Source organism: Typha latifolia, chromosome 1 (genome assembly GCF_019914945.1).
Source record: "Typha latifolia isolate L0001 chromosome 1, TyphaL0001v2, whole genome shotgun sequence".
Lineage (NCBI taxonomy): Eukaryota > Viridiplantae > Streptophyta > Magnoliopsida > Poales > Typhaceae > Typha > Typha latifolia.
This window is the reverse complement of record NC_133086.1, coordinates 16,175,152-16,193,049: the sequence shown is the minus strand read 5'-3', so window position 1 is coordinate 16,193,049 and position 17,898 is coordinate 16,175,152. Positions and strand designations below refer to the sequence as shown.

At 38.1% G+C, this 17,898-nt stretch overlaps 3 protein-coding genes across 3 annotated transcripts; 2 read left to right on the top strand and 1 right to left on the bottom strand.

The window, feature by feature from the left end:
• Positions 1-157: 157 nt before the first annotated feature.
• On the top strand, positions 158-1,342 carry LOC140791914 (uncharacterized). Its single transcript, XM_073142642.1, has one exon. The coding sequence runs from the start codon at positions 252-254 to the stop codon at positions 1,215-1,217; it is 966 nt and encodes a 321-aa protein (XP_072998743.1). The 5' UTR covers positions 158-251; the 3' UTR covers positions 1,218-1,342.
• A 257-nt stretch (positions 1,343-1,599) lies between these two features.
• Positions 1,600-4,925, bottom strand: LOC140791923 (uncharacterized). Its single transcript, XM_073142654.1, has 4 exons — positions 4,539-4,925; positions 3,717-4,212; positions 2,850-3,035; positions 1,600-2,090 (listed from the first exon to the last, which is right to left on the bottom strand). The coding sequence occupies exons 2-4, from the start codon at positions 4,182-4,184 to the stop codon at positions 1,812-1,814; spliced, it is 933 nt and encodes a 310-aa protein (XP_072998755.1). The 5' UTR covers positions 4,185-4,212; positions 4,539-4,925; the 3' UTR covers positions 1,600-1,811.
• A 4,492-nt stretch (positions 4,926-9,417) lies between these two features.
• On the top strand, positions 9,418-17,749 carry LOC140780502 (uncharacterized). Its single transcript, XM_073126113.1, has 6 exons — positions 9,418-9,724; positions 14,725-14,852; positions 15,088-15,191; positions 15,699-15,786; positions 16,928-16,989; positions 17,076-17,749. The coding sequence occupies exons 1-6, from the start codon at positions 9,612-9,614 to the stop codon at positions 17,226-17,228; spliced, it is 648 nt and encodes a 215-aa protein (XP_072982214.1). The 5' UTR covers positions 9,418-9,611; the 3' UTR covers positions 17,229-17,749.
• The last annotated feature ends 149 nt before the right edge of the window (positions 17,750-17,898 follow it).

Here is a 17,898-nt window from a genome sequence, read left to right as displayed (position 1 = left end):
TATCTAATAACATATGGGCTCTTGAAATTAAAAAAAATATATAAGATTACTCAATTATGGGCTAACTTTTAGTGCTAGTTGATCATTTGTATCTGAAAAAAAAATTATAGATTTTATCCGGATGCGCGTAATCTATGTGTTAACGCACAGTATACTATCGGTCCTCCGCCCATTCCTCCTCTCTCTCTTTCTCTCTCTCCAATCCCTTCTCCTTATTCTCCATCCCCACGTCTAACCTTGCACATCCATGCATGCACGCATCCATGTCGAGTTCCCCCGGCCCGTCGGAGTGCACCTCCTTCTGGCAGTCCATCCACCGCGCCGCGGCCGCCGTTCACGCCCTCGGCCTCGTCCTCGGTCCTCTCCCCGACTCCCTCGCCTTCTCCGAGGACCCCGCCTCCTCCCTCCTCCACGACGAGACCATCGCCCTTAGCATCACCCTCCGCCTCCGCGCCCCTGGCTCTAGCGCTGGCGGCAACAACCTTTGCCGCTGGCTCTACGACACCTTCCAATCCACCGTCCCGGAGCTCCAACTCGTCGTCCTAAAGTTCATCCCCACTCTCGTCGGCGTCTACTTCTCCCGCGCTGGCTCCCCCGAGCCGGTCGCCGGCTTCGAGGCCGTGCTCTTAGCCCTCTACGCGCACGAGACTGTGGCCCGAGCCGGCAATCCATGCACCATAATCCTCCCAAGTCTCACCAACGCAAGTCTCTACCACGAGGCTAAGGCGTCGACCAAGAACAAGCCGGTGGACCTAGACATCGCCATCTTCTCCCCTGTTCTTGAGCCCCATGGCACCGTTCGATCCACCAAACGAGCCAAAATCGTTGGGGTCGCGTTGGAATTATATTACGGCAAGATTGCCCACATGCCCACCTCATCAAAGTTGGAATTCGTCGAGTTCTGCGTGGTCTGGGCGGGCCAAGACGCGAAAGTCTCGAAGGGAGGAAGAATTCCTTTGCCATGGGAGTTGTTCCAACCGATACTTAGGGTCGTTGGGCATTGCATTTTGGGTCCGACGAGCTCCGAGGCGCTCAAGGCGGCGGCGACGAGAGCGGCGCGGTGCCTCCACGAGAGGGCGGCGAAGGACGTGGAGCCACAAGCCATTTTGGCGAGCAGGAGCCTTCTCAGATTGGGGCAGATGGTGGAAGAAGAGATGGTCTGGGAGGCAGCGCTTGGTGATGGCTCGGAAGCAGGGACTCCCACGGTTCATATGTGATTAGTTGTAATCAATCTTTATTGGAGATTATTCCTCAACGAGAATTCGTTGGGCTTAATAATTTCACTGCATTACCAGTAAATTACATGCCTAAAATTAGACTACTTAAAGCTCACTCTACTACTCTCCCCTTATGAATTAATCAATCTCAATTGCATGCTCTTCCCTGTTTGTCGAATATTACAATTGGTCAGTATAGTTAGAATATCTCTGGAATACTGTCAGGTGATTTGGATACTTTCTCCAGTGAGACTCAGGAGAAATTGATTAGCTTTCACTGACCTCTTGCTGAAACCTTGTAGAAATCCACAAACAAGTAGAAGTAGAGACTAACTGCAGATCTTGTAGCTATGCAATGCTTGTATCATTTCCACAGCCAACAGAACCAGAATCTTGTACTTTGCCACACTAATGATTCACAAACAGTAATCGGTACAAAAGAAGATATTAACAGCAAGCTACATATTAAACAATTGATCAAATAGGTAACTTCTCCGTTCAACAAATATAACTACCACAAATGCTATGGAAAGGACCAAGAAAAACCATGCTCAGCTTTAAGTAAATGGAAAGCTAATTAGTAGCCCCAGAAACTCAAATGTAGGTGCATGACTTCTGTGAGAACTTGATTGGTTTCGTCTTCTTGGAATCGACTACAAGCGGGCATGAGATGTACTTCCGATGTGTCACCCGCACGAGCTTCCCAACAACATATCCTCGAGAAGCGATCATGAAGTCCAGAGTCAACGGGACTGCACCGCCGGTGCTAGAGAGAGCCAACCCTGCCCCAGCCCCATAAAGAGGAACCTTTTCGCCATGTAAAACCACTGTGACAGTCCGGTGGCTCTTTCTTGGTTGGTAGTACTTAGTCAACTACAATCAGATGGAGAAAAGAAATAGAAAGATATTAGTATTCGAGTTTCTTTCTCTTTATTTTGTGTATTCATTATTGATAGTAACCAACGATGCAGAGTCGACGAAAAATAAGAAGGTGGAGTTATGCAACTACCACAATGCATTAGCACAATCTTCTTAAAAAAGAACACAACACACTAATACAGTGAGAGCTGCATAAGCTTTAGAATCAGCTTTCACCTAAGGTGATTAGCAGTTATGCTCTGCAGAGATTTAGCTGAACAAGCCAGATAAAAGGAACTTAAACTAGAAGTTGAAAAAAAAAATCAGCGCAAAGAAAAGAAGTTTTATTTGATGCAGGTAGCATGCCCTTTATTTCAATATTCAGTCCACGATAGATCTATACGATAAAAATGACTAAATCCCGATAAACAAGCAGATTTTTAACATGCAGCAATAATTTCCAGATTGTAAGCACAAGTACTGACGACAAAGGGTAGCCACATCCCACATTTAACTTTGCAGATAGTTTTGGAAACAACATCTAGTGTCCAACGGTGAGCTAATCTGAAAATAATGTCACGAAATTTTCAGAATGAACTTGTCCATTCAGGAAGTGCTGACCTTGGTGATAGTGCATAAACTGGTCACTCCTATTAGTTTGCTCTTTCTTATGCTTGGTAAAAGAATGAAGAGGCAAATCAGATTCAGGTATTGAATAGATTCTCAACTAAAGAAGTAAAGGTAAATGGAATTCACTATGAAGAAGAAAATTACCTCGCCAGTAGCAATAGTGATTTCTGAGTACATGAGACTAATACGGCTCGAAGTAACATGAATGCCAAACATCGTAGCCGGGTTGTGCACATTTATCTTCAGAGAGCAGTTCACTGTAACCATCTTAGTTGGGACTCCAGTAGCATCTGTTCCCTCTCCAGCATAAAAGTCATCCATAGCCAGACTCTATGCCAATAGAATGCTTTATTAGAAGGAATTAACTACAAGTACAAGAATTTAAAAGACAAGAGAATGGCATGTTGGACATAATGTAATTATGCTTAAACTTAATATAAGAGGTTCTTTTGGTAGTCACATCCCCTTGTATTTATTTGGAAATACAATAAATTATACACAGGAATTTCATCTACCAAATACAACTATAACACGGCTCAGATTAGCACGACCAAACATAAAGCTTTGTCCCAAAAACGTAACAATTTGAGGTGGAAGAAAATATTGCAGAGGCTTAATTAACCAAGAATGTTGTCACTAAAACAAAAAGGAACAGTAAAAGAATCAAAGATTCTCCGTCGCTGGTCCAGGAATACATGGGTCGATCTTCTTAAATTGAGTATAAACATGGATAAAACTGGTTAAAAATTAGCAAGAAAAGAGAACTTTAGTGATTAAGAACTTACCATTTGCATTCACTTTAGAAGGAACTCACTCAGTAATTTGGAATCAATAAAAAAGCTTATTAACTAAAAAAGAAAAACTGGCGAGAACTTTGGTCTCTATGAGAAATTTTCATCTAATCCAATGATGAATAATAGTAACATAAAAATTATGAATCTTAATGAAGTGCTGCTCAAACTTCTTAATTACCAATGAGTGAATCGCAATAATTGTAACTTGTGATTATACCTTGACAATAACATCTGGCTTGTAAGGCCGGGCCGCGCCCCAAATGATGAGACAGAAGACAGTGAACAGCATAACAAAGCTGAGGAACGCCAACGCAATCTGGCACCGCCGTGAGAGCCCCCTATCTTGATCAAGATCATCATAAGAACCCTCCTCCTGGATCACATTACACTCCGGCCATCCTTTGTCGTTCACCTGCTTCCGGTTCGCCTTCCGGGCCGACGAGGACCGTAAGTTCCCAGAGAACCGGCTCGCCGACGAGGTCCTCGAGTGGCGCCCGAAGGAGGGATGCGAGGGGGACTCCATGGGGCTATTGTAAACGGGTGTCGCCTGCATCGTCGACGACTTGTCGCCGTCCTGCGAGTCCCGAGACGGGCTCTGCACGTAATAGACCGGCCGCTTCGGGGACCGCGGCGGCGACGACTCCGCCAAGCTGGTGACATCGGACTCGGACTTTGCGTGCATCATGTCGATCGAGATTTTACCTCAAATCGTGCTGCAAGACAATGATGAAACCTTCAGAGACCTCAACTATAAGCAGGAGATAGCGAAAGGAATGCATAATTACGCACAATTCATCCGGATCACGTCAAAGTCACAACTTTTTGCAGATTTACGTTTCACAAAAAGATTAATCAAGATGGTTTTATCGAATTAAGACACAAAAGCCTTAGAACCGTAAGGAATCGGATCGAAATTTCTCAAGGGAGACTGGGAATTGAGAGGCTTATGCCATTGTACGACTCTCCTCTCAATCGAAAATCAATAGAACATCATTAAATGCTAAGATCTTAGCAACAAAAGAGAAGAGAGAGATTTTACCTCAAAGATTCGAGCTTTACTCCCTCGGGATAAGGGAATGGGAACGTTTCCCAATCGAGCCGCAGTGGAAGTGGAAGAGAGCAATGCCAGAGACACCTCTGCTATAAGAATTGAAGAGAGAGAGAGAGAGAGAGAGAGAGAGAGAGAGAGAACGCTGTTTGCTGTTAGCGTACGAGCGAATTCTTGTCCGTCTCTGGTTGGACCCGTGGCTGGCGTATAATAGAGCAGACGAACTCTGTCTGCTGTTTGGAAAAGAACAGCCGATATGGAACAAGGTTTTGTCGTGACCCAGGCTGTGGAATTCCAGTGGCTTGAGATATGGAAGTGTCGGCAGAGTATCTGACCCTTTTATTTCCTTTATTCCCCTCTCTTTAAATTTAACTGTATACTTTATTGGAGTACCAGTAATGAACTAATGATGGGGGGTGGCTACTTAAATTAGTTAAATTATCTAATGAAAGGTTTGGTTGTGGGGTTTAATGTAAATAATCCAGAAGTGGGGGCACGTGCAGAGTGAAATGCTCATCATTGGCTCATCATGATTGATGTGTGTGTGTGTGTGTGTGTGTGTTAGAGATCTAACCAAATAATTGATGAGCATTGAGGATGTTTTTTTTTTCCTTTTTTAATTTTCTTTTCTTTTCTTTTGGAATAGAAAGGTGGGTGAGTCTTGTATTAACTTGCGAGTTTCGATCAATAATAGACTGGCACAAGGAACATTTGCACTTCCAAGTGTGCATGGTTCTAGAACACGTGCTTTTATTTAGGGTTGAGATGTATGAGATTCAACAAAGAGTTTTTCTAGATTTTCTTCTTCTTTTTTTCTTCTTTTGGAAAACTAGGTCTTCTTTTTCTCTTAAATTAGTAAGATAAATAGGTAATTAATTCGCTATCAAATTCTGTTATAACTATGCGTATAAAACCATTGATGATAGAAATACTTAAGAGGAATTATATTTTACCCCTATGTGGTTATGCCTAATTAAATTCACTTTATCTCTTATAATTTTATTTTTTGTCACTTTTTCTATTATGATTGTATCCAGATTAAAATCATTATTCTTTTTATTATATTCAATATCTCTGATCGGAATTGTTTTTGATGCGTTAGAAAACTTATTTAATTCTTTATAATTTTGTCTCTGTGAGGATCTTTATATTAGATTTTAATTTAGTTAAATATATTAATAAGATAACAATTATAATTTAATCTATATAATTAAAACTATAGTGATTGAAGTAAATTTAGGTTTTCTATACATGCTTTAATTGACTTCCTTCTCTGCTTTGCTAGATTCAAACTAAAAAATCTCTTATCTTGACATCATTTTAATTTATCAATTATTCTATTAAAAAATGATAATTTTAATCTTTTATATCCGAACTATTTTCACAATGGGTTTACAACGAAGGTGGCGGTGGTATGCGAAAAATCTTAAAATTAATTGCAAAAAACTTATGATCTATAAACGGAAAGAAAATTCTTGTGCTAACAAATGAACATAAAAGCTTGAGAAGGACCTCACAACCACAATATTTTGTCAATGGTCTGGAAAGCTTGGTTGGTTCACTGTCATCGTTTTCTTTGATCATGCAGCTTACGCTTTTGGCCACACAAAAGAGCAGAATTAAATAACGTAGTTAAATTGTGACATATAACCTACAACCAGGAATAAGGTACTGAAAGGGACATGGCAACTTCTATGTCAATGTCATTGCATGAACTATAATTTTCTTCTTCTTTTTTTCCATAGTTTATATGGGCTAAGATATACAACTTAATTGGAAGATCATTGAGGAATAGATTCATCAAATGATTGGATTAAATTATAACTGCAATTATACATCAAATTTGGATTAAATTGTCTAGTGGGAAACAAAGAACAAGAAGAACATCGATAGTCTCGATTAGTTAAAACTGAATATAGAACGGACTTGGTTAAGATCATTAGATACAAACGAATAAATTACCGATGTGTTAAAGCACAATTGTTAGTATGTTCGAATAGACCTAGACATGATCGATCGATAGTAGGGATGAAAATGGATCAAATTAAGTCAAAATGATCCAATTATGAATCTAAGTTTTGTTGTATGTGAGTTTAAATTTTTCTTTCTTTCTTGATATCTGAATTTGTAACACATTGGAGAAAAAAATTTGAGAGCCAACCCTCGTCCATTTTCACCCTCTCCCCACTTGCCCAACGGAGGATTTTATTCCCTATTGGTAGATGTGATAATTAGGCTTGACCTATCTAAATCCGAGCTCGAGATGGTAGCCAAGCCATTCTTCTCTTATTCTTTGTGTTGTTGCCTCGACAAGGGGTGTTGCAGCCAAGCCATCTCATGTGGGATAGTGGGATCTTTTCAGTCGACTAGCGATACTTAGACTAACAGCCCTTAAGTGAGAACCCTTCCCCTATCTCGAGTGAGGCATGGCTCAATAGTGGAAGCCTTACTTGACACTTGTTGGATCGTCGGGCCCCTCGCTCTGGCCCCAGACGAGCCACAATTGGCATCATGAAGCTTTTGCACCCTAAACTGTGCCTACCCATGATTTTCGTACAGGTGGTGAGATGATGTTGAGCTGAGGGCTTAGACGGATAATATCAAAAAAATGCTTACTTATGCTAATGGGTATATGACTGAGGTCATTAGTTTACAGTGGCAGATAATTGATCAGCTATTTGCCGATTAATGGGCCGACAATTCATTGCTATAGTTTACCCTTCCTTGGAAACATTTATATTAGACAAGTATGAATGATGATTGGTGGGCCTAATGTTAGGCATATTGAGTAGCTGTGGTGAGGGTGGATAGAAATAACATATGTTAGGCAATGCTAATGAATACATGTGTGCATGAGTTACCTTTATATCTTAATGATCAACTATTTAGATATTTATGAGCTTTTCATATTAGGTGTATTTTTATTTGTGTTATCCTATTAGTAATGGTGCCATTTGCTGAGTGTTAGAATCATTCATTGACATATAATGTAAATTAATTTACATCGTGGTGGGAACTCATAACAATTTCACTTAGTAGTGTGTGAGGCTTATTTTCTATTAATTTCTTATATCATAATATTTATGAGAGGTTTATATTTTTGCCTATACTATATCTTTATTTTGAATACTTTTATTTAGGAACTCTATCCGTATTATTTTATTATGGATGGATTTGTTGTGGCTTGTAAGCCCCTCTTTTATTTTTGCTGTTTTGGTTTTATCCGATATCGATTGTATGTTGTTAGCCTCTTGGCCTTTATGCGAAATCATGTGAGGGCAACCTGATATGGGAGATACGTGGCGAGTTGAAAATGTTTCATAATTTATATATAATTTTTTAATTTAATATATGAACTTGTATTCAAACCTCGATAGTCTATGCAAATACGGATGTAAGTTGAAGAATAATATCTAAATCAATACTTGAGCATATCATTTAGTCTAAACTATTAAAAAATAATAATAGAGAAAACTTTTTATACTTTATAGAATCTCTAATATAGTTTCTATATATATTTACTAATTTCACGTAGATTTAAGTAATTATATCACAAATTCTTATACATTTATCTGGCATCTTATTCATATCCATGGTTATGCTTAGTTGATAATTAAATTCTCAATCCGTATCCAAAGAAAAATATAGATATAGATATGATTTTACCGCTATCTGATCCGTATCCGAATTATATCTCTTAGCGGTTGCCCCGCCATGAATCCTAATCTGAGCTTCCCGGCGCTTGTGACTTGTATTAATCCTACGGACTTGGGCCTAATCCTAGTGCATTAAGTGGTGGATCCAACCCAACATAGTTGGCCGGCAGCCCATTATTAGTTTGGGTTGGGTTCAACGATTGGGCCAGAATGGTTCACAAATTATTTGGATACCCACCTAACCTAAGGTTGAGCCGTTCTATCGGCTTACGTGTTTTCCATTAGCTAAACTTTTATTGTTGCGTGGATATCACACGCAGAACTTATTCTTTATTCTTTGGATACCCTCAAGTTCCATTTTGCTAGCTTGTATATATATATATATACACACACACACATCAATAATTCTAGGGTTATTATCTTTTTTCTTTTTCTGAATGATCTATATTTTAATTTTTATATATCAAAAATAATTTTTAGGAGTATCCATCCTAATGGGTAATTTGCAGTAAAAATCTTTTTAGTTTTTTAATTGACAGAAATAGGTTCCCCCATTTATCGAATTACAAATTGAAGCTTTTTTTTTTTACAATTTAGACTAATTTATTATTTTAATCTCGACATGCACATTGTTAAAAATTAAAGCGTATATTTTACATAAGTAATGCGTATAAATTACATAGGTGATGCATGTCATTTTTTTTTTGAAATCTCAATACGCACATCATTGAAAATTATAGCGTATATTTTGCATAAGCGATGCATATATATTACATAGGTGATGCGTGATATTTTTTTAAAAAATTAGATTGTACTTTTTATATATGCGATGCGTATAAATTACGTAATTTATGTGTAATTTTTTTAAAATCTCGATATGTATCTTTTAAAAAAATTAAAGCGTATATTTTGTATAGTCGATGTATATAAATTACATAGGTGATGTGTGTCGTTTTTAGGACATGATAGTCTTTTTGAGATTTATCAGAGCTAAATCAGTAAAAAAAACTCAAAATTATAATTTGATAAATGTGGAGTATATTTATGCTAATTAAAAAATTGAATGACTTTTTGCTGTAAATTGGCCCTCATAATATCAAATTTAAAAAGATGAAAAATACTTTACAGTTTGTATGCACGTGATACGCACATGCAATCCAGGAAAGGGGGTAGCGTTGCTTGGAATACAAAAAAGGGAACGGAATAAAAATGTTAACATTAATTATTTTTATAGAAAAAAGAAACCTCTTGATCGTAGAGAAGTAGGGAAGGAATCCCCAAATCCTGCCCTCTTTTCCTGCCCCGGAACCCTAATTTCCGATCTCCATTGCTCGAATTCAATTCTCCGATTGGTTCAAGCGTTCTTCTTGTTCTCCGCCGATTTCGGGGCCAGAAAGCTGAGGAAGAGATGGTTTTCTACTTCAAGGCTCGCCCGGAGGCCGGCGATTACGCCATCTTCATGGGATTGGATAAGTTCGAGAACGAGGAGCTCATCAAGTATGGATTCCCAGAGGACATTTGGTAACCTTCTTACCTTCTGTTTTAAATTGTTTTGTTGCATGTCTTTTGCCTTCTTCTACCTAGTAAGTATCACGTTAGATGCTTGGTAGTTTTAATGGAATCTTTAGCTTGATTTAGTTTCTCCTGCCTTATTAGTTGCGATGACGCCTGAACTTTTGATATTGCTTGCTTTTGTGAATAAAGATTGATGTAGCTTTATTAGCTTCGGTTTGTTCGGTATGCCTGAAATGATTTTTCAACTTGTTTAATAATTTTGGTAGGTGGATGTGAATTTTGTATAGTCCTAATGGAATCTTTAGCTTGCTTTAGTTTCTCCTGCCTTATTAGTTGCGATGACGCCTGAACTTTTGATATTGTTTGCTTTTGTGAATAAAGATTGATGTAGCTTTATTAGCTTCGGTTTGTTCGGTATGCCTGAAATGATTTTTCAACTTGTTTAATAATTTTGGTACGTGGATGTGAATTTTGTATAGTCCCTCTATAATCTCTGCTTTGGCCAGTTATTTGGCGTCAACTCTAGAGTGCTTGACTATAGTTTGTAAAATATTGTCAAATTCTTGCAACTCTCATATTAAAATTAAAAGACCTTTTGTCCCAACTATTTGGTGCCAGTTAATGAAGATAAAGTTCCGAAATGCCAAAATATTAGGATACTGTGTCTTGTCTGACTTCTTATTATTAGAATTGAGTGATCGCTAGTCGTAAATTTTCATTAAAATAATATTTTTAGGTTTTGACCTTAAAGATTTTCATGTCTTCATAATTAGATGTTTGTAAGATAGGAGATTTCTGATATATGATTTCCCACCTTCAAGATTGTATTTTATTTCTTTTCTTTTCCCACTAAGGACTGCAATGATGTTAACGGTCAGTTTTGGAGGTTACAGAAGGTTTTTTATATTGAAAAGTTGCGAAAGTTTTTGTTAGGGTGTGCCTTCTTCATGCTGTGTCAGGTCCTTTTAGTGTGAGGTTTTTACTAATAGTTTCATACATTCATGATGTTTTTCGTTCCCCTACTTCCAACTGTTGAAGCTTTATTTTGAAAATCCAGATGGACCTCTATCTTCAAATTTTCATCAGACCGGAAGATATGCAGTATAATGCCTTGATGATACACTGACCTTTACAAAAGTTTAATTCCTTTTTTTTTTTTCATAGGATTAAGATAGTCAATTCTTCTTAACAGAAAACTTAAGGGCCACTTTCTTATATAATATCATAACAGTCATCTATTCAGTCTTTACATTGCTCCAGTATTATTCTTTTCTCTTTATAGCAATACCATCCATTGGATCCAACTTGCATAACAGTATCCACCAAGAACTATGAATGACATGCTGGAACCCTGTTGTTGATTCCTGGTGCTAGCAGATGCTGGTAATCATCACAAACACTATCAAGCTTGATTATCCCACTTGTTGTTTCTTTCTATATCCAAGAAAACTTTTGAAAATTCCCGGAGGAATGCTGGGACATTGCAGGTTTCAGCTCTCCACTCTTTCTACTCACTCATTGCGTTACAACCTGAAATAGGCCTACATATGATATATAATCTTGAATCACGACTTTCACTTCCTTGTACTCATCCTATTCAGAGAGAATATTCTGTTGCCTTTTTGACATTGACTACTTTCACTTCTCAGACCTTGTCACAGTTTAGGCCCTCTGAACTAGGTTAAGAGTGGGCCAAATAAGGAAGGAAAGTCGACCTTGGTGTTGAGCACTCGAGTCTAGCTGGCTGGACAAGATCTCGCCAGTTAGGGCTTTTGGGTGTCTCGTACCCTTTACTTCTAATTTAGGCTTGAAACTTAGCTAGGGAATGGGTCTAGGTCCTAATGAGAGGTGGCTATGGAGAGGGATTGAGGATTTTGCAAGGAGATAGGTCATATGGGTGAAAGCCCTGAATTCAATAAACTGGCATGGGCCCATTGGGTCCAACTAGGGCTTTGGGATTGTTTGGGATCTTATAGATGGAGTCTGAGGTTGAAATTTGATGTGAAAGTGGATTAGAGCCTTAGCTAGAGATGTGCTAGGGTTTGGATTGAGTTTAATTTGAGTAAAAGTATACTGAACACATGAAAGTCCTAGACTGGGCTGATTGACGCGGTTGGGTAGTGGTTGTGGTTAAGAGATGGAGCGATGGCTTGGGGGCTAATATAGGGCTTTGGCTAGGGCCGAGTTGAGGTGTTGAGAGTTAGGGGATTTCTAGTGTGAGGTGGTGCTGGTGGAAGGATGGAAGTCGAGAATGGAGAGCTCGGTTGAATGGTGGTGAATTGCATTTAGGTGGTGGTGATGACTTTTGCTTAGGTGGTGTGGTGACTTGCGCTGAGGTGGTGGTGATGATGATGATGGTGATGGTGATAGTGAGATGGTGATGGTGTTGGTGGGTAGTAGAGTCAATCGAGTAATAGAAGGAAAGAATAGCAGAAGATGTCAAACCTAAGGGATTAGGGAGAACGGTGATTGAAGCCTTGAAGGAGGGAGGTGATCGAAACACTAAGGTGGGGTCAGCTAGGATGAACCGTAAAAGGGACATAGATAGAGAGAGAGAGTTAGGTCTTAGGGAAATAATTCAATACTTGAATAATCCTCAAAAGGGCTTCTCGCCACATATTTATAAAGACTAGTCCAGCTCCAATGTAAACTTAACTTAATTGGACTTAGCTAATTAAACAAATCTTAGCCTACTAGGACTCTTACTCAACCAATAAGAAAACTAGCGCATGTAAATAAGTAAATGGCTAAACTTACTAATATTCTAACTAAGCCATGCAAGCAAATAAAATAAATAAAATAAATAGACTTGATCTATTGAGCTCAATGTCCTCCGATGTGACCTGATTAGATTTGGATCACATCAATCACTTATACTAATGTCCCGAATAACCCCCTTTATTCTGATCAACCAAACAAGACCTTGATAGATTATGTTTTACTCATATTCAAAATGTACTTTTATTTTTAAACTCCCCATATCAAAGGGGGGAAATTACTTACAGTTTCTTTCTTCTATTTGATAAGTATTTATACGTTGACATCATATATATGTGTAGAGGTGGTCATCGGATGGGCTTTGGGTTCGGGCCAGGCAGGTTTTTAGGGCCGGACTTTGTTCTCTAGCCTGCCCACAAGTCAATTGGTCTAGTTGAGCTGAAATATTTCAGCCTGTTAACGCTAAAGTTTCAAAAATCGGTATTAGGATCGGGGGATCAGCCATCCAAAAAAATAATACGTATTGGCCGCTCGAATCGGTTGGACTATTTATTAATTACGTAAAATTTTGAATATTATTTAAAAATACAGGAAAATTGGTTAAAAATTTAAAAAAATAAGAAAATAATAATTACTCGTATATAAAGCCTAAAAACTAAAAAATATATTAATTTACTTTGAATGTATAAACTTACCAATAATTAGTATTTTTTTTTATTTGTTTTTCATTTCTTCTCTCTTCCTTCTGTCCCCCCCCCCTCTCCCACTCTTTCTCCCCCTCTTTCTTACTACCAGGGCAAAAAGAAATTTCTTACCTTTTTTTATTTCTTCTCCCCCTTCTTTTGTCCTCACTCTCTCTCTCTCACTCACTACTCTCTCGTGTCTCTGTTTCACCCTTTATTATAGAGACAACGAAGAGAAAAAAAAAGAGAGAAAGAGAGCAGAGGAAAGAAAAAGAGGGAGAAAGAGAGAGGGGCTTGCTGGAGTCAGAGAGAGAGTAGAGAGAGAAAGAAAGGTGGGATGTCGAAGAGAGAGAGAGAAATAGAGAACTAGAGAGAGAGAAGAAAAAGAGGATAATTGGAGAACAATTAATTGATACGGGTCGGATCCGACCTGTATCAATAAAAAAATATTCGTATTGGGCAAGATCGGTCGATACCAAGCTGAAACTAGTCGCTATGTCTAAGCATGGATCGGGATCGGCTATGGCTGATCTCAATTTGACTTGGAATTGATCAAAACTTGGATCCATGGTTAGCACCCTCTAGCCTGTGACATATTGGGCTTGAGCCAGATTTTGGCTGGGCGTAATGGGCGAATTGTCCATTCAGAGGCAATGGGCTTAGGCTAGGCAACACGCTTGGGCTAGGCATCTTTGCTAGTCTGGTGGTATGGTGAGTATTTTGGGAGAAGAAATTATTTATTGGGGGTACTAGGGTTGGGCCACGAGCTAGCTAGATAGGCATGATTGTGTGCATATCAAATAGGCCAAGCTTTTAGGCCAGGTGGGCAAAGGCTTGGCCCATATCACCCATCACTATATCGGGAGAGGGCTAGGTCGGGCCCAAGTTGGGCACACCCTGGGCTTAGCTTGGTTCAATTTGGGCAGGTTCATGTTGGGCCATTTGGTAACCTCTGTATGTCCGGTGTTTTGTATGTACACATATGCACAAGAACACATTTGAAAAATTGTCTTTACATGCCCCCACTCATATTCGCTAATGTTTGTGGGCAGAATGTTGGTGAATGTGTAAGTGTGCACAAGTTTATGGCCAACTTTTTGACAAATGTTTGTGGATAGGATGTTTGTATGTATAAGTGTGCTCAAGTACATTGTCAACTTTTGAATTTTAGGTTCATGTATGCATGTTACCTTGGGCTGGCTCCTATAGGCTCATCCAGAAGACAACAACAGGGATGACAAAAATCACATTGCTTTGCTATTCCACATTTTCACCTTTGTAGGCTCATAATCATGAGTTACTATAAGTCTGCTTCTTGATTGCTTGCTATATTCATTATCCATAAGACCATAACTACCTTATCAGCAGACCATTTAAACTGTTGGTTCTCACTTATGGTAGAATTTCTATTGCCTTCTTTTATAAGTGTATGCAGGTACACTAGTTGAGGTATCATATGGTGGGTTTTCATTTTAATTTGATGTCATGAGTAAATGCATCAAAGTTTCTTTGGTGTCCAGGGATCTCGCACTATTCTTTAAGATTTTAGACTATGCATATCATTTGTCAAAATCTGCTGATATACTTGCTTGATAATCATTGCAGGTTTCATGTTGATAAGATGTCCTCAGCACATGTTTATGTAAGATTAAACAAAGGTCAAACAATCGATGACATAAGTGAAGGTTTGTTGGAAGATTGTGCTCAACTTGTCAAAGCCAATTCTATCCAAGGTGATTTGCATTATTTGTCTCCTCTTACCATCATAATGAACTACTAATTATATGTCAATTAATTTCTTTGAGAAAATCCTCTATACGCCTCTTATGATAATCCGTTGTACAAAATTGGTTGCTTTTTTCTTCTACTGCTTGCTTATTCTGTACTTCATCCACTATCCTTAACCTGTTTGTGCTTGCAAGTAAATTGAGGCTAGTTGTTCCTTCTGTCACAAATATCTTGTTTCAGGCAATAAGGTGAACAATGTGGATGTTGTTTACACTCCCTGGTATAATTTGAAGAAGACTCCTGCAATGGAAGTTGGTCAAGTTGGTTTTCACAATGCTAAGTTGGTGAGTAATGTTTACCTGTATGTCTGCCAATTTGTCTTTATGAAATGCATGCAAGTTTGTAACAAGATTCCTTCAATGGAAGTTGGTCGAGTTGGTTTCACTTTTCACAATCCTAAGTTGGTGAATAATCTTGATGTATATGTTTACCAATTTGTATGTGTCCAAACGCATTCACTTTTGTATCATTACAAGTGCTTTAGTGAATAATATTACCTCTTGCTGCTTGAGAGTGGCTGTGCACTTAAACTTGCTCTGTTCACTGTAATTGAACATTTTAAAATTTCTTAATTTGTGTTTTGTAGTCATTATTGTTCAGAAGTTGTCCTCAAAGTACTATGTTTAAATAGATTAGTGTAGGCTTGGTGGCACAAATGTGATTTTATGACTTCATCTTATACACTCTCACCTTTTGATCTCACTTTCTGGTAGATGAATTAATATGATAAGTATCATTTCTAATTCTTCTATCTTGTTATCAAAGTGGTTAATTGGCTTAATTGTTTACAGGTCCGTACTGTAAGGGTAGAAAAACGAGTAAACGAGATTGTTAACAGGTTGAACAAGACAAAGGTGGAGCGGAAGCCTGACTTGAGAGGTTAATTTCTGTACTTTATGTGACCATTCTCTGGAAATTCTGCATGCTGTTTGTCTTCACCAAGTCTAAAAAGCTATTAAGTTTCTCCTAAGTTGTTGCTGTTACCATACCAATTATTCTATTTGCCCAGGCCAACTATATCACTTAATAGCAGGAATTGTTTGCATGATTAGTTGCTAAATGAGATTGTGGAGCTTGGCTTTTCGTACTAGTTGTTGGAGACATAGGAGCCTCTCTTGATTGAACTTATAGTTGCTAATCTTGATGTTAAAAGATGAGTGCTTGAACCTCAGCATATAAGTTGTTACATAAAATTATTTCATAATTTAGTAGATTGTAGATAGAAATTATAGAGAAATCCTTTAGATCACCGTAAAGTTAAATACTAGTCAACCTTACCATGCTCCAAGATATGAAGCTTAAGCTGTTTATTCAATGGATTTTTGGTAGTTTTACTATCTCATGCAGATTTGATTAAAATTGTTTTTACTATCTCATGTACATTTAATTAAAATCTTGCTACAATTCTAGTCTCCAACCATTTCTTCTTCTTTACCTTGGCATGGCATCATACATCTTTTCCTTGTGCTAGACAGAACCAAGGTACTAGCTGTGAGTGTTAGTGCAGAATGACCATACCAGTTGCATCTGTGCCCTAAAGAATCAGCTACCGATGCAAATATGATATTAATATTTTTATAGGGCCTTAAGGTATAGATCTCTTTCTTTTGTAAGGCACCCAGCCATAGAAGTGTTTATATCGTACTTGAATTAAATCATTTATGCTCATTCAATATCATTGACTTAAAGAGTGGGTTATAGGCAAATTTCAGTTGTTGATCTATGATCTTTTTAAATGATTGGATACTAGCAATTGTTGGACTTGATCTCATTGCAATGACTCTATTAGTGATACAAAGATTTCTATGTCAGAAGCAAACCGACAAGATGATAAAATGGGATCAGGATGTTTAGTTTCTCTTTCTTGATTGTCTTTTTCACCAGATAATCATTTTCTCGTGGCTTTATGCGGAACTTGATCTCTTTTTCTTGAACTATGATGTCAATCTGTTAACTATATAGTTCTAAAGCTTGGTCACTTGCTTTGATTGCAACCATGATCGCCGGTTCCTACTTGCAGCTGAGCGAGAAGCTGTCAATGCAGCTGAAAGGGCAGAAAGAAAGCTCCAGTTGAAAGATAAAGTAAGTCCTTGAACAATAATGAAGTATGAACAAGATAAGTAGATTTTGAAGTATGAACAAGATTGAAGAGAGCTTTTCCTTGGCAGAAACGTAGAGAAGAAATGGAGAGGCTTGAGAAAGAGAGGCAGACGGAGATTAGGAGCTACAAGGGTCTGATGGTATCAGAGAAGATGACCTCCAACAAACAAATTGCATCTACGAGTAAGTCCCTGCAAGAATTGGAAGATGACTTCATGTGAAGCACATATATTACTCATGGATTCATGGTGGAAAGTTCAAAATTCAGAAGCTCCATTGGCTCTGCAATAGAGGTGATACTTTGGTCCTGGGGTGATAGAGGAGCAACCATTTCCCTAAATGAAATTTTTTCTGTTGTTGGATTCATCATTGCCAGCTACATACATGTTCATTATGGTAAACTTACAAGGGCAGATTAATCAGTAGTCTGTTAAGGCATTTCACATCATTTATCTTTGGGAAGTAGGAATGCTGGTTCCTCTTTCTCTTTGGATTGGTTATATACTGAATTCTCTTTGACATGCCACAGATGTAATAAGTAATCAGTTGCTGGGAAACAGCTAAATATGGTTCAACCTGTGGTAAGTTTGGTGATGATTGATCATCAGAGTAAGTTGTAAAACATGGTTCAGTTGGGTAACCTTAAGATAGTATAGCCATGTTGGAAGTTGAAAAAAAATTATGTAATTGAAAGTTGTGATCTTTCAAATCTATATAAATTCCAAAAAGGTATTGTAGTTAATTGATGCCATTGGTTTCGTTGAAGTTAATGCAGTAGCTTGGGGGTTGATGGATTTGGATAAATGGAGTGGATGGCTCTTTCCCTTTTAGCAATTTGAGTTTTAATTTTTGATTTAGTTTTTGCTTTATTTATGTAATAGGAATTAAAGA